Source organism: Puma concolor, chromosome E1, assembly GCF_028749965.1.
Source record: "Puma concolor isolate L17-30 chromosome E1, mPumCon1.1.hap2, whole genome shotgun sequence".
NCBI lineage: Eukaryota > Metazoa > Chordata > Mammalia > Carnivora > Felidae > Puma > Puma concolor.
In genome coordinates this window covers 5642613-5658773 of record NC_141680.1, presented here as the reverse complement: position 1 = coordinate 5658773, position 16161 = coordinate 5642613, and the positions used below count along the sequence as shown (strand labels likewise).

Sequence of the window (16161 nt, the reverse complement as noted above, 5' to 3'; positions counted from 1 at the left end):
AGGGCCGGGCCGGGGGGGACGCGCGACAGGAGGGAGGGGCGAGGCGAGGCGGCGGGAGGCTCGGGGAGCGGGACCTCTCACCTGTGGATGTTCATCTCCCGCGGAGGGCGGTGGGCCTTGTCGTAGGACACCTTGGCGAAGACGCCGGCCACGATGACGAAGGCGATGACCCCGCAGGTGATGTACACGGTGAAGTTGGTCCTGTCCTTCTCCGGGTCGTACTTGTTCTCGGGCCCCGGCGACACCACCTTGGTGCTGGGCGTCTGCACCCACACCGGGCTCTGGTAGTTGGTGCACTGGCGCTGGTCCAGCTTCTCGTGGCGCTTCTTGCAGCAAAAGCGGTAGTAGCAGGTGCCGCAGCAGTACAGGTACCCGCTCTCGCTGTTGTTGCACTCGAACTCCTTGTCGTACTGGCCGCTCACGTCGTAGTAGCCCCAGCACGTCTCGTAGGTGACGGCCGCGCTGGCCGCCGCCACCGCCGCCGCGGGCTGCCCCCGCCGGCTCCCCGCCTCGGGGCCGCCGGGCGCCCGGGCGGTGCCGTTCAGCTCCCGGCCGCCCCGGGCCAGGGCGCCCCCGGGCCGCCGGCCCCCGACGGCAGCGGCGCCGGCGCTCAGGGTCCGGTTGGCGGCGCGGCCGCGGGCGGCGCGGGCGCCGGGCAGCAGGTGCAGGGACTCCAGCGAGAGCAGCAGCAGCAGCAGCAGCAGGAGGCGCCGCAGCGCCATGGCGGGGCCGGGCGGGAGGGCGCGCGGGCGGGCTTCCGCGGCAGGCCGTTCCCCGGCCGCCGGGCTCCGAGGGCGGCGGCGCGGGCGTTCAGCGGCGCCGGGGCGATGGCGCCATCGGGGCGCGGGCGGCGGCGGCGGCGGCGGCGGCGGCGGCGCGCGGTGCGCACGGACCGGCCCGGCGCTGGCTGCTCGGGCGCTCACGCTGCGCGCCGGCTCCGCGCTCCCCCTGCGGGCTCGGCGCGCCTCCCGGGCAGCCCCATCCCCCGCCGGCGGCGGCGGCGGCGGCGGCGCGGCTCAGGCGGGACCTGAAGCGCGGCTCCGGGCGGCGGCGGCGGCGGCGGCGGCGTGGTCCCGTCCGGGCGGGTCCTGCGGGACAAGACGGGGAGCCGGTCACGGGGCGGGGCGGGGGGGCGGAGGGCGCGCGGCGGGCGGGGAGGGAGCGCGCCGCCCTCGACGAGCCGGGCTCGGGGCCGGAGGGGCGCGGAGCCCGCGCGGCGAGACGGGGGGGCCCGGCGGCCCTGCGCGCCGGCCACCGAGGGCGCACGGGCCGCCGGCCCCGCAGCGCGCTCCCGCCGCGGGCTGGCTCCCCGGGACGGAGCGGGCTGCGGCGGGGGGCGCGCGGCGGCCGGCCCTCACTCACTCACCATGCCCGGCTGCGACTGCAGAGGCGGCGGCGGCGGCGGCGGCGGCGGCGGCGGGAGGGAGCGCAGCGGCCGGAGCGCGTGCGGGAGGGAGCGAGGGAGACACACGCACTCACACACCCGCACACGCGGGAGCGCCGCGAGGGGAGGGGAGGGGAGGGGAGGGAAAGGCGGCCGCTCACCGCCGCCCACGTTTACACGCCTGGGGGGGGGGGGGGGCGGCTCCTCTTCGCCGCTCCCCACTCTCGGCGGCACTTGAAGCTCCGCGTCACCGAAGCCCAGGACTCCCGTTATTGGAAACGGCGAGCCTGGAGGCGGAGAGGGGGCCGGGAGCGGGGCGGGAGCGTCCCCTCCGGAGCCGGCCCCGCGGCTGGGCCAGACCTCCGCCGCCTTTGCCCCGCGCGGCCCTGGGCGCGGGTCCCACCTTCCCCGAGTCCCGCTCGGGGACTCGGGGATCTGCAAGCCTTTGCCTCTCCCTAGTGGCGACGCTCGCAGCGGCGGGAGGAGGCCAAACCCATTGCTACAGGTCCCTAAACTGAGGCTAGGGGTCAAGTGGCTTGTCTGAGGTGGTAGGGCTGCCTGTGAGCGGGGCCTGCGGTCTCTCGCCCTGAGTCACTCTCCCCCCCCCCGCCCCAGGACCCCAACCGCAACCCTAACACAGGCGCAAGCCGCCCCCCGCGCTGGGTGGCACCTTTTATTGCCTCTTTCAAGGACTTTTTCCAGAGCGTTGAGGCGGAGTTGGAAGAAGCTGCCTGAGCCTCTTAAGACTCAGCTTTGAAATGCATCTGTGTAGGTGAAGGGGGGCGGGGGGGGGGGGGCGTGCGGAGAGAGAAGTGTTCCTGTGTGATTGCCCATGGGATCTGTGGAAAGGAGTCCCGGGTCCGAGTCGAAGCCTTGAGGCCACCTCAAGAGGGAGTCGTAATCATCTTTGGCGTGTGTCCATGGAGGAGATGGGGGAAATGAGAACAAAAAGCAGCGGCCACTGCCAGGATTCTGCCTGTGTGTCCTGACCTTTTGTGCAAGTGCCGGGGTGGCTTAGGTTGAAGGCAGGGGCCGTTGTCAAGAGCGTGGGCCGTAGAGATTGTGGGAAGGCTGTTAGGTCCGGCTCCTGCGTGACCCGAACTGAGGAGCCCCCGTGCCAGAAAGGCAGAGAACCGCTCCTTGGAACTCCAGAATGGATGAATGGGAGAGCTGGAGCCCAGATTCCAAGGCACCAGGGGCGGATTCTGGGATGCCCCTCCCTCCCTCTTCTTGTGCACTTGCCCCCACGCCGTTCCCTCCACCCCCATTCCCTCCACTGCAGAACCCTCCAGACCTATTGGTGGGTTCCGCTCCAGGACACTGTCAGATTGACCCAATCGCTGGATCTCTTCAGTCGACCGGAGTAAGGACCAGGGCACAGAAGAGCAATCTGGAAGCTGTTCTCCTGATGCAGGTAAAAGTTGACGAAGGGCTGAAGTCGATTATTGGTAGTCGATGCCCATGGTGAAGACAAGGGCTTCAAGCTCCAGAGAGCAGACAAGAAAAGATACACATTTGGAAATCATAAGAACATATTCTTGACTTTTAGACTATGTGCAATTTTTAAGTCGTTTCCTTCCTTTCCTCTCCCCTGAGCTTTCGAGGCCACCTCCCCGCCCCTTCTTTATTCCAGCATTGCCTACCCCACATCTGGAAGCAACCTAGCAATGGGTTAGAAGCGTATCTTCCTCATGTAGAACTTTAATAAGATTTGATTGGTGGTACTAGTGAGGGACATGGGTTTGGTTCCTCAGATAGTCCCACCCGCAAATGTGATTTGAACCCCTGTGCTCACAGATGGGAACGTCAACAGACTCACAGAAAATAATGGCATCTCAGGATTGGATAGGATCTTCAAGGTTATTCACTCCAACCCTCACTGCAGTGCATTATCTTTCTTTTTTTTTTTTTTTTTTTTAAGCTTTACTTATTTTTTAGTAATCTCTACACTCAGCGTGGGGCTCGAACTCATGACCACAGGATCAAGAGTCTCACAGTTTGCTGACTGAGCCAGCCAGGCACCCCTGCATTATATTTCTTATTGGCACTCCCAGCCCTCCTCTTCTGCCCTTCGTGGTAGATCAGGTTCGTTGCCTACCAACATCCATTTGCCCACCAGCATCCATTTTTCTATTTTCTCCTTCTGGTTGCAATACCTGAATTGTTGCCCATATGAAAGTATCCTTCCTTTGTGGGTTTAACTCATTAAAAAGTGCCAGAGAAGAGTTATCTTTTCAACACCTGTACCGACTTCAGCCAGCCAGCCCACAGGCTCAAGAGAAAGTGACCCAATCTCTGGCTCTAGAAGGTAAATCCCTATTGGATAGATCCCAATTATGAACCAACCATGATAATTCCCCCTGGGCCAGTGGTTGGTTAAGAATGAACACGTGATCTATTTCTGGCCAATACAAACTGAGGGAAGCGTTGGGAGATGCTGGGGAAATGATCCTCGCTCTCAAAAATGGTGAGAATTCCTCTACTTTTTTGAGTGTTGTATCTGTGAATGTGCTGACCTTGCAGGGAGGTGGAGGGTGGGGGTGGGGGGCAACTAGTTCTTAGTCGAAGCTGACCACTTCCTTTGATAATCATCAGGGCCGCTGAGTATCTCTGCCTCCCGGGCATATATTAGACTTGTAATCTCTGGCCCATTTGTGAGTAGGAGGGTGGACAAAACGTGGGCAGAAATGATGTATGTTATTTCCGAACCAGAGCATTTAATCAGCACTTCCAGACCCTCCGTAGAATTCTCATTTTCTTCTGGCATGGTGATTGGCAATGTGTGGGCGTGGCTTTGTCAGCCTGTGACTGATGGCAGTAGGGACAGCCCCCCAGTTTACAGAAATGGTGGCCGGCCATGGACGTGAAGTAAAACTAGACGTCTGCTTCTTAAATTTAGCCACTGGAATTGGATCTATTATGGCAGCATATCCTAGCCCATCCTGACTGATACACCAAGGACGACAGATGGAAAGACAGAAGGAGCATTACTGAGCCACTCACGGAACTGCGCCCAGGGCTCCCACAACTCTGGTCTCCCAGTCATGCGAAGTTATTAAATTCCCTTTTACGGAAGCCTCTTTGAATCTAGAGTTTCTCTAACCTGCAGCCCAATGCATCCTAATGGACATATCCGGTATCTTGTCTCCACTCTGACTTTCTCTAGGATTTCTACCTATGCAGCTTGGTACTGATCCTACCCTTGCCATGGGATCTGGTTTTCTCCTCTATGAAGCGGGACGCTAAGCGGAGGCAGTGTGTCTAACAAACGACCACCGTTGTGTCTTCCCACCATGAGTCTTTACCATGGCCTCCGAGTGTAACCATGGCCTCATGGCCCTGCCCGATCTGGTCCCCTGCTACTCTTCTAAGCCCCTGTCTTACTGTTTGTTCCTTACTCCCTCCCGCCACAGTGACGTCCTGACTCGTCCTCAAAGCCTTTGCACTCACTCAGTGCCTGGACCCCTTCAAGCCCTCCATGTCTACAGGGTTCTTTCTCCTGGGTGCCTGGGTGGCGCAGTCGGTTAAGCGTCCGACTTCAGCCAGGTCACGATCTCGCGGTCCGTGAGTTCGAGCCCCGCGTCGGGCTCTGGGCTGATGGCTCGGAGCCTGGAGCCTGTTTCCGATTCTGTGTCTCCCTCTCTCTCTGCCCCTCCCCCGTTCATGCTCTGTCTCTCTCTGTCCCAAAAATAAATAAAAAACGTTGAAAAAAAAAATTTATCACCAAGCGCTACACACCCATTTAAATATTTTCTAAAAGTGCTCAGGGGCGTCTGGCTGGCTCAGTCGGAAGAGCATGTGACTCTTGATACTGGGGTCGTGAGTTCAAGCCCCGTGTTAGGTGTGGAGATCACTTAAATGAAACTTTAAAAAATTTTTTTAAAAAGTTCTCTTCTTACCTTCCACTGGAATGCTGGCTCTTGCTTGAGCTTTGCTACTGTTTTGTTGACTGCTGTATTTTCAATGTCAAAACACTGCTTGGCACACAGTAGACTGTGGTGGACACAGAAGGACACATCTCCAGCTGTCAGCTCCTCTAGGGACAGAGGCTTCTCCTCCAGGAACACAGGCTTCCTTCCCTGAGTGGCCCACATCCAATGACTAATCAAGTTGGAAAGTACAAAGGCCTAGCTATTTTAGCTCAACGCAGGAACTCTGATGGGCCACGTTTTCTCCAAAGATCCAGGCTCCCTGTGGCCAAGGTTTTGTAGAGCCTCTGTTGCATTTGCACCGTCCTGCTTCCTCCCCTGAAAAGGAGCCTGTCGACATTTGTCTCAGCCTCTACTTCAAGAGATCCGAGCATACACCAGGGGCATTCAGTAAATACGTGTTGAATGAATGAATGAATGAATGAGTCTGTGCTTCCCCGCATTCCCTCAGTGACATCCCTGTAGGTGACTATATAGCTTTTGCTTTAGGACATCTAGTGACAACTTAGAAACTATCTTCTCAGGCCGTTAATTTCAATGCTAGACAGTTCTAACGGCTGAAAATTCGAGTACATTGGATTTTTATTGTTGTTGAAGAGGCCAATCAATGTATTGGTTCAGACCAAGCTTACGGTTGACTAGAGTCTTTTCCACACCTGTACGAGTTAGGATGACTTTTGGCATCCACGTGAAATCCTTCATACGTAGGTTAGTTAATCTTATGGATTGGAGCCCATGATGCCAGCTCTTTGAGCATTTGGGGAACTTGACATCTGATATGCTATTTCTCCCAACATTCTTTCCCCTTTTTTTAAGCCAGAGTCTCAAATCTTTATTCAGAGGTTTAGCCTCCATCACTCTCATTTAATGGGATCTGCCCAGGGTTCCACAGGACCCAGGTTTAAGCCCCACAGCACATCTTAACTCTTTATTTGGGAGACTCCAGAGAAAGTAAGTCAGTGGCAGAATAACCGGGAACTTATGTGGGCAGGACTGAGAAACATGATCACTCCTTTCCGTGAGAGGAAGCCAGCATGGCATCAGGACAGCTATCTTGCCCTGGGAAGGGAGAACCCAGAGCTGCTCCCGAGGAAGGAGCCAGCAGCATACTGGGCTGAGCCAAGAGATGGAAAGAAACACAGTCTCGTTGGCACCATTTGAACCTGGAACCCCTTGTGAAGTCTGCCTACCCCTGCACTTTTACATTACCTGAGCCAATGTATCCCCACTTTAATTAAGCTCTTTTCACTGGATTGTCTGTCTGCAATTAGAAGCATTTTAACTGATACAGCTGACCTCACTGTTGATCAACATGACTCTATGGAAGGGTAATGTGTTCTGTCCAAAATATCATGAAAACATGTATGCAGATGAGAAAGAAAGAAAGAGAAGGGAGGGAGGGAGGGAGGAAAGAAGGGAGGGAGGGAAGGAGGAAGGGAGGGAGGGAAGAAAGGGAGGGAGGGAGGGAGGAAGGGAGGCAGGAAGGGAGGGAGGGAGGAAGGAAGGAAGGAAGGAAGGAAGGAAGGAAGGAAGTCATGTTTGCTACTATCTCTGATTAGAGAGATGTTAGAGAATGCCAATTTAGGTCACACTGGAAATGGAAGGGTCTTTTTCAGACCCTTTCCAAAACTCAAAGCAATTGCTGTAGTGAAATAAGAGAGACTTCAAACAGGAAGCAGAAGAAAGGGAATGCCTTGCTCCGGCATTCCCCACCTAGAGATGGAGTGAAGGAAGTTTGCATCCTGCATAATTAGAATTCTAGAACTGTGGCTTTTTTTTTTTTAATTTGGGGGGTGGGGGGGTGGGCGTGAGCGAGGGAGGGGCAGAGGAAGAGGGAGAGAGAGAATCCCAAGCAGGCTCCAAACTCAGTGTGGAGCCCACTGTGGGGGCTCGATCCCACGAACCATGAGATCATGACCTAAACAAAACTCAAGAGTCAGATGCTTAATTGACTAAGCCACCCAGGTGGCCCCAGAACTGCATCATTTTAGAACTGGATGGGTACCTAAGAATTGATATCCTCTGGACTCTTCGCAGCCTGTATCTGATCAGCCAGACATGTGAGGGCAAGAATGACCTCATGTTACCTCTACGGCTAGCCTGGCCTGGGATCACCTCTTCTCTGCATTCATTTATTCATTCCTTAGCATTTATTCTGTCTATCGGTCTTTCAATGAATATTTAATGGGCCCTGCTAGGTGCTAGTCAAAATACGAACAAATAAATTAGGCTTTCTGACCTGCTATCCAGAATCCTACTTGGGGCCTCATAGAACTGCCTTCTCTCTACCACATACCAAATGTTGTCTAATGACTGTTTTTGGCCCTCCAAAATATGTACATTGACGCTCTATTCCCCAATATGATGGTATTTGGAAATGAGGTCTTTGGGAGGTAATGAGGTTTAGATAAAATTGAGAGGGTGACCGCCCGCCCCCAACTGAGTTAATATATGTATAAGAAGAAGAGAATACATGGGGCACCCGGGTGGCTCAGTCAGTTAAGCGTCTGACTTCAGCTCACGTGATGACCTCGCGGTTCGTGGGTTTGAGCCCCACATCAGGCTCTGTGCTGACAGCTCAGAGCCTGAAGCCTGCTTGGGATTCTGTGTCTCCCTGTCTCTCTCTACCCCTCCGCCGCTCATGCTGTCTCAAAAATAAATAAACATTAAAAAATTAAAAAAAAAAAAAAAGAAGAAGAGACCACAGTCCTCTGTCATGCGAGCACATAACAAGAGGGAGCCACCTGTAACCCAAGAGTGAGCTCTCACCAGACATCAACCTTGCTGACGCCATCTTGTATTTTCAGGTTCTAGAACTAAGAGAAGTAGACTGTTCTCCAAGGCATCCAGTTGTTGATATTTTGTCATGGCAGCTGGAGCTAATTAAGTCACCAGTGGTTGCAAGGAAAAAGTACTTCTCGGAGAGGACTTCAGAAATGTTTCCCCCACTAGCTGAATGTCCAGAAGCTCTCTAGGACACAGATTCTTACGGTTAGGTCATGAGCCACACCTCCAGGAGGAAGCCTTAACAGATTCAAAGCACCTCAGGAGATATTCTGGAAACATAATTGAAGAGTCAAATGTGTGGGCCACATGTGTGCTCAATGTCTTACTAGCTTCTTGAGAATTGTCGCCCCCTTAAGGGGCTGCTATCCTGTCATGATCATCTAGACTATCAAATGTGGTTTTGTCCATGTTTGTTCCAAATTTGCCAGCAATGACAGGTTAAAGTGCATGCACATTTTATACTTTTAACTCCAAAAGGACACATTTAGCTACAAGGCACTGCATTCAGTCACTCCTTGCGGCTAGAACAGGCTACAGCAACATCCCGCGCTATAACGCTCTCCTCCCGCGCCCATGGCAGACATCACTAATCAATTATGGAACACTTCCCCGCTGAGACCGGTCATAGCCTCAAAAATCTCTTCACCACACAAAGCTCCAAAGAGCCAGCAGGGATTAACTAGAGTTGGAACTAGTACAAGGAATAAATCCTATTTGTCTGACCGCTCAAGAAGTTTCAAATACAGGTTCTACCTCTTTATGTAGACATGGTTTTAGAATTCCATTCCAATTCCGCAGCTCCATTGGCCCAACCTGAAATATGTATAAAAGGAGGGACACCAACGTCATTGGTTATTATGTGCTTTTTGCTGAAAGACGTCACTGATTTGCAGCTAGAGGAAATGCATGCTAGGGTTAGCTCTCCCCGAGAAAAGTGATAATGAAGACTATACCCAATGAATGCCAAGGATAATCACCACACGGCCAGTCCTAGATATTCATGTGCAAATTCCATGCATCACTATTACATTTTCTGTTGGGCTGGAATTTTTTGACATCTTATTCAAAACCCCATGAGTTAACCTGCAAAAATATGTTCCCCTGTAATGCTGAGCACATTAAACATAGATGTGATATTTTCTTGGCATAGGATTCATATCAACCAGCATTCCCTATCGGTCTCAACTCTTTTCACCCTTTGGTGTCCTACCTTTTAGATAGTGTCTACTGTGTCTATCATCACTTGGGTCACCTTGAATTCTGTTTCTTGACTTTCATGACATTAAACATGCCATAGACAATGGTATCTTCAGAATAGGTACACGTGATTTTAAAAATATATACTAAAAAACTGGTTGGCGTGGCTTGTCTTTTTCCTTTAAAGGAAAAAAAATTGAATAAACTAATTGGATCTAACTCACTGATCTAATCTAATTGACTGAGCACAAATTGGTCATTAATGCAGCCAAATGAATAAACAGAAATTCTGGATTCTGCATCAGGATGTAGATACGATCTGGATGGACCATCTGTTGGCTGAGTGCCAAGCTAAGGGTGAATCACCATCATTAAAATAACTGAGGTAACTGGGCTGAAAAGGGCCAATTTTGTTATTGTTAACTCCCATTAATTTTCAAAATTACTAATTGGATCCTGGAATTACTTTTCGGTGGACAGACGTCCATTGTGACATCCTGAGCCTTGAACGAGACCCTGAATAACCCTCTCTGCAGACATAACCAGTGGTAAGGTAGGGCCTGCTGGAGCCAGGTACCAACGAAAGGAGGAAAGGCTGGCCCAAAGATGCTTGGCAAAGGAAGTTCTGGAGAGAGTTGGCTCGAGAGCCTGAGAACCATTTATTCAACCTTTGCTTGAGGGTCAGGTTTTCTCATTTCTTTTGCAAATCTGAGCTCAGCACTTGGTGTACCTGTTCATTGTATCTTCCTATTCATACCCCATCCCTCAAGCCCAACTCTATCTCCTAGAATCCCAAACCTGGAGGGAGGAAACCAACCGGCTGCAAATCCTTCTCCAGGAGGAGTCCCCAGAGGCTGAAGAACAATGTCATGGTGGTGTTGGTGTGGTGACTGGACAGTTGTGAATCAAACTGAGAAACTGAGACCAGGAAGATCCTGAGCCACACAACATTGGAGGTGTCTCCGGCCATTTGCAATGGGTAGAAAGTCAACAAAGCCACATGTGGAGGATGAAGCAGAAAATCCACTTAGAACCAGGTAGGTAGCCCAGAGAGTTTGCAGTGGAGAAGGAAGTCAAGGCAGGGTGGTAAATTAAACCCAGCAGACCTGGAAAACCTGCTCCAAGCAGGAAAGGAGGGAAACATTCAGTGTCCATCCAGTGGTTGGGAATAAGGACATCCACAGGAACCCACAGGCAAGGAAAGACGTTGTCAGTGGGTCCAGTCACAGTGACAGGGAACCTGGCCACGAAGTGGCTTACAAGCTTCCAGCATGAGCAGGTATTTATTCTAAAGCATGGGCTCTCCAGAGATAGCTAGAGACACAACTGATGTGTGGGATAAGCCCCACTAGACCAAGTGTGACGCGAGTCAGTGCCCCCTTGGCTTCCGTTAGCCCATCTTGTTGGTGACACCCAATTCCCTCCACATCCCATACCCCTCAAGTTCCTCTTTCGGTCCCCACCACCCCCAACAGATTTCATAAGTATGCACTCTATGCTGGTGGCACAATCATCATGATCGAAATGTCTAATTGACCATTATTTTTATTCCCTTTCATCTTACGCTTCCCCGTTCCTGCCGTTCTGTATCTTCTCAGGTTTTTATTTTCCATCCATCAACGTGTTCCCATTTTTGTTTATACATATCCCCCCAGGGTATCTTCTTAACACATTTCATTTCAAGATCTGCCATTCCCTCTGTGAGATAATATATTCCAGGACAAGAGAGAAAATTTGGCCAAAGAACTTAGGAATTTGGTCTTAATTCTCATCTTCAAATTGCTTATTGTCCTATTTCAGAATTTCCTTATTTTTGCTCTACGACCTTTATAGAGATTACGTAGCAGAGGACAGTGGTTTGCACCCTGGGGTTGATGGGGAACCCCTTGAAATTATAGCAAAAGTGTGCATGTGTCTGCTTAGGAGACGTGTCATCAGACAATCAAATGAATTCGGACCCCCGAAGAAAACATTAAACCATCGCTGTAGGATGCAAAGCCTAAACCTTGAATTCAGGAGACCTGAACTCCAGTCCTGAGGCTACTCTTTACTAGTTCAACAAGTAGTGGGTGACTTCCGGGGGCCACGGTTGCCTTTGCTGTAAAAAGAGAGAAGGTAATTCTGGCCTTTGAAACAACACAGGGTGTGGGGATCCAGTGAGATCATGAATGCTCAAATATTGAGGAAACTCAGAAGTTCAATAAAAATGTTCATTTCTCCTATCCTGCCAAATCTCTCCATTACACAAAACCATAAGGGCTGGATCAAAAGTCAAACCGAACCAGTCCTGGCAGCAAGGGATGTGATGTTTCCGAGACACACATGTCCTCCATGATATTTCTGAATTCCTTCCTGGCTTTGTACACAAGCGTCCATGCTGGCTGCCATCCAGTTTATTAAATCAGTTATCTGGATATTTGAACAAACATGCATACAGATTCTGGTCTCACTGTTCCTGTCTGAACCTTATGCTCTCTACTGATATATAAACATTGCTGAGGGCACAGCCCTTGTATGGACAGCTGTCCTTGGAGATCACTTCGTCCAAGAGTTTTCTGACACAGCCCTATGTGGCGTTGACTCTGTTACCGGCTCCTGTGGGCGGTCAGCTCAGAGGGAAGGACAGAATGGTTCCACGTGTTCCCTCCAGCGGAGAAGGGCTTTGACGTAGGTAGAGCCCTGGATGATTCCGGAATCTGAGACCAGAGTGAGGCTGGCTAGAAAATTAAATAAGGAGCCAGATCAAGAGGGACCAGAGTGAGGACCCAGAGGGACAAAGTTACACTTTATTACCAAGAGAGTAACACTTTTTAATTGGTTAACACAACAAATAAAGAGGTGGCAGTCTTAGCTCGCTTCTGATTCGCTCACACGCCAAATGGGTTGGAGAGAACAAAATGCTTTCCTCCCTTCATTTGGAAGTTGTGATTCTGATTAGCGAACAAAGGGCCACACACAGGAGACAAAATGTGAAACAGAAGGAGGCTTCTAACTGATAAGAACTGAGTTTATTAGAAAGTCTCTTTTAAAGGCATACATAATGAACCGAAAATAACTCAATTAATTCCACAGTAAGAGGAAAGTCTTATGAAAAAGAAAAATCACCCTTCGTTGCAGGCGGCCTGGGAGACACGGGTTTACGAGGACTGTTGGATTTCGAATAATTCGCATGTCAGCTTTGTGGATTCTTGCCCCAGATTTGCTCCTTTGCTTCTCTGGCTCAGTGGTTCCTACTCTGTCAACAAGGCGAGGACAAAAAAAAAAAAAAAAAAAAAAAAAAAAATTGGATGGCTGAAAATATTGCCTTCACTTCCAAAGGAGTCCACCTGAAATTAGACGCAGTTAGAACAGCATTACATTTTAAAAACACAGCTTGCAACCACTGTAATTTTTTTTTTTTCTTTTACAATGTGAGCAGGGCTGACAAGGTGTGAGGCTTCCGGTTCTGAATGCAAATGTAAGGTTTTTTGTTTTTTTGTTTTCAGTCTTGACCCAGGTCCGTATTATAATTGACATTGATGGTTCCAAGCAAATGCTATTGATATGTCCCTGTTGACTAAAGCACATGCTTGACTCTGATCTGTTCAGTGTTTCCCCAGGGTCCTTTTTCTGTGCGAGGATCCCATCCAGGACCCCCATGTTCCATTTGTTCGTTATGTCCCCTTAGGCTCCTTTGGACTGGGACATTTTCTTAGACTTCCCTTGTTTTTTGATGACCTTGACAGGCTTGAGGAGGACTGGTCAGGACCTTTGTAGCATGCCCTCCCACTTCAGTCTGTCTGATGACTCTTCTCATGGTTAGACTGGAGTTATGGGTTTGGGGGAAGAAAGGAACCACCGAGGTGAAGTGCCATTGTCTTATCAAGGACACACGCTATTAATATGTTTTAACAGGAATGATGTTAACTTGGATCACCCCTGCTGGGGGCACGTTGTCAGATTCCTCCACTATAAAATGATTTGCTCCCCACCCCCCCTTTCTCCATACTGTGTACTCTTTGGAAGGAAAGTCACTATGCACAGGTCACAGGTTGGGAGTGGGGAGTGACCCTCCACTTCCAAGAAGGGGTCACAGACACATAAATTCTATGGGATTCTTCTGTATAGGAGATTTGTCTCTTCTCCTCCACGTATTTATATATTCAGTCATTTCTTGACATCACTATGGACCTGTGGGTATTCCTACTTTAAGTTACAGCCCAGTATTACTGTATTACAGTATTATTTTGGGGCTCAAATGGTCCCAGCGTTGCCCACCGGGAGCTCTTTCAGCTTGCTGAAAGCTTTTTGTTGTTGTTGTGTTCTCTCGTTTTCAAGCATGTCTTTATTTTCCAGCATGAGATCTTCTGGACTATCTACACTTCCTGCCCCCACCCTCGACCCAAGTCATGTCTCCAAGGGGTCCAGGTTCCTTTTATGGAAGAATGGCATTATTTCTCTTTATTTAAAAAAAAAAAAAATCCACTTATGCCATTTTCTTCCAATCCCTCCATTATCACCATCACCTTCCCATCCAGTCCTTTCCCCTGATTCTTCACAACTTTTTTTTTTTTTTTTAGTGCCTTCAAAGATCTGCCTCCCAGATGCCTCTAAGATTGAAGATTTTCATCACATTTAGAGCCGCTTCTCTACTACCTCTCACTTCTCATTCACATGCCTACCGAACTTACATCGTCCCCTCCCTCGAACCTGTGGACCGTCGGCCGGAAGTCGGAGAAAATGGGTTAGCTTTCTCTTGGGTGGCAAATTATTTTTTAATTAATGCTGCTGCCGTTTTTCCGTCTCCCGGCCAAATTAATGCAACAAGAATTGTGTTGGCATCTGTGGCAGCAAATGGAGAGGAAGAGCAGTTTCAAAGGAGAGGGTGACAGCTCCCCACCCCCCAATCTGGGTAGGCTTTGGAGCAAGACACAATTCACATGCAGAGTGCCAGAACGCGGCGAGTCTCCGCGTGGGAACTCGAGAGCTCCAGGAACACGTTTCCTCCATGACTGGTAGCAATTCCTACTCTCTGTCACGCTGAGAGACTTTGAAGAAGATTCTTTCTTGAGTTCCCTGCGGTCGGGCATAGGGCCAGCTTATGGGGAGCACAGGGTGGGGGGATAATTAAGCACCCTCAACACCTTGCCGTTCGTTTCCAGAAAGAACAGAGATCGTCCACTCCTCACCCCAGCTCTTCCTTCCTTTCTTCCATCCTTCCTTCCTTCCTTCCTTCCTTTCTCAGCCCAGCGCTTCAGATCACCATCCCCTAAGAAAGCCAGATGGTTTCCTTTAAGATTGGCTAAAAACCGTTTTTGGGGGCCAAATGCACACCAGTGTCCACGGTCCGTGCCAAGGGGAGCAAATGGGGGCACTGGCTCATGGTCCAGTGCAAAGATAACACTAGACTATGAGCAGATCCTATCAGACTGTACATTATCTTTAGCATACAGACCGACATTTACATGTTATATACCTACACGTTGGGGCTTTTACCGGTTTTGTATTTTTCAAAAAAAACCCCTACTTTTTGTTTTTAGACATACTTATTATTTGTTATCTTTTGATTTTCTCAAACAACATAGGAATGCATTCTCCTTTTTAAAAATTAAAACATTACAGGGTGCCTGGGTGGCTCAGTTCGTTAAGCGTCTGACTCCTGATCTCAGCTCTGGTCATGATCTCGCGGTTCGTGGGATCGAACCCTGAGTAGGGCTCCGTGCTGGCTGCTTGGGATTCTCTCTCTTCTCAAAATAAATAAATAAACTTAAAAAAAAAAAGAAAAGAAAACATTACAGATGAAGTTAAAGCTCCGTTTAACACACTCAACACGCCTATCACCTCTACCCACGTATATACCTCCTCCTTCCCAAATCCCGAAGCGACTGCTATTTGGGGTTCACTGTCCATCTTCCCGCAGAAAAGGTCTGTGTTTAAAAAGATGTTCTAATTCAAAACGGCACGGCTGACAATCACTGCCTCATCTTCCCCTTCTGCTTTCATTCTCTCCCACCTGTCACTTAGCCTGGGTTGGTGACAAAATTGCAGGCAATGCTTGGAATGTGGATTAGCCAAGATGGCTCCTGTCAAAATGGAATAATCGGAATTGAAGACAGAGCCTGGAGCTGAGGAAAGCACACAGATGTCCTCATCGATTAATTCAGGCCGGACCAGGTCAAGGGGACCAGCCAGGGAAATGCGCGAGGAACAAATATGACCAAGAGAAGCAGTAGAGGAGCGAACGCAGCATTGGAGAAGGGATCCAAGCCGGGGTGGAGACTGGAGAAGGAGGCCCATGGTTCTCAGGCCCAGGAGGGACCGGAAAAAAGCAGAGGTGTGTTGGCAAAGCCATCGTCTTTTGAGCAGGTCATGGTCACGGGCAAGAGACCGTATGTTCCCAAAGGAGAGGTTTGGTTCGACTGAAGATTTCCAGCCATGGATATCCCTTTATGCCTTTTATTAAACGATACCCAGATCGAGAAACAGAGCATTGCCAGAAGCATAGAAGTGCCCCTCCCTGCCCCAAAGACTTGAGGTTTTCCTTTGTATGTCCTCTTCAAGAAGTTTTGCCCTGGTTTCACAGAGTTTCAGAGACTCCAGTAGGACAGAATAGGGAGAGGAGTGTGTGTGTGTGTGTGTGTGTGTGTGTGTGTGCGCACGCGCGCGTGTGTTGGTAGAAAGGAGCTCTCCTTTTTCTGTGTAATAGGGACAAGATTTTTTTTTTTTAAGTTTATTTATTTTTGGGAGAGATAGCATGAGCAGGGGAGGAGCAGAGAGAGGGAGAGAGAATTCTGAGCAGGCTCCACACTGTCACCACACAGCCCTACACGGGGGCTCAAACCCACGAAACTGTGAGATAAATGACCAGAGCCGAAATCAAGAGTC

General features: G+C 50.4%; 1 protein-coding gene and 1 long non-coding RNA gene across 5 annotated transcripts in view; one reads left to right on the top strand and one right to left on the bottom strand.

The window, feature by feature from the left end:
* The window catches only part of SHISA6 (shisa family member 6), a 287571-nt gene extending 286833 nt beyond the window's left edge, over nt 1-738 (bottom strand). For 2 of the 4 annotated variants that reach the window (XM_086686041.1, XM_086686044.1), the window contains exon 1: nt 82-738. In XM_086686041.1, coding sequence (XP_086542167.1) covers nt 82-722 — 641 coding nt within the window. In that variant the 5' untranslated portion in view covers nt 723-738. The remainder of the gene's footprint in view (nt 1-81) is intronic. The other 2 variants (XM_025920323.2, XM_086686043.1) reach the window with 1 other exon arrangement.
* An 8594-nt stretch (nt 739-9332) lies between these two features.
* On the top strand, nt 9333-14858 carry LOC147574041 (uncharacterized). The gene is made up of 3 exons (XR_015243677.1): nt 9333-10334; nt 12415-12543; nt 13857-14858. It is a non-coding gene; the product is annotated as an uncharacterized LOC147574041 (long non-coding RNA).
* The last annotated feature ends 1303 nt before the right edge of the window (nt 14859-16161 follow it).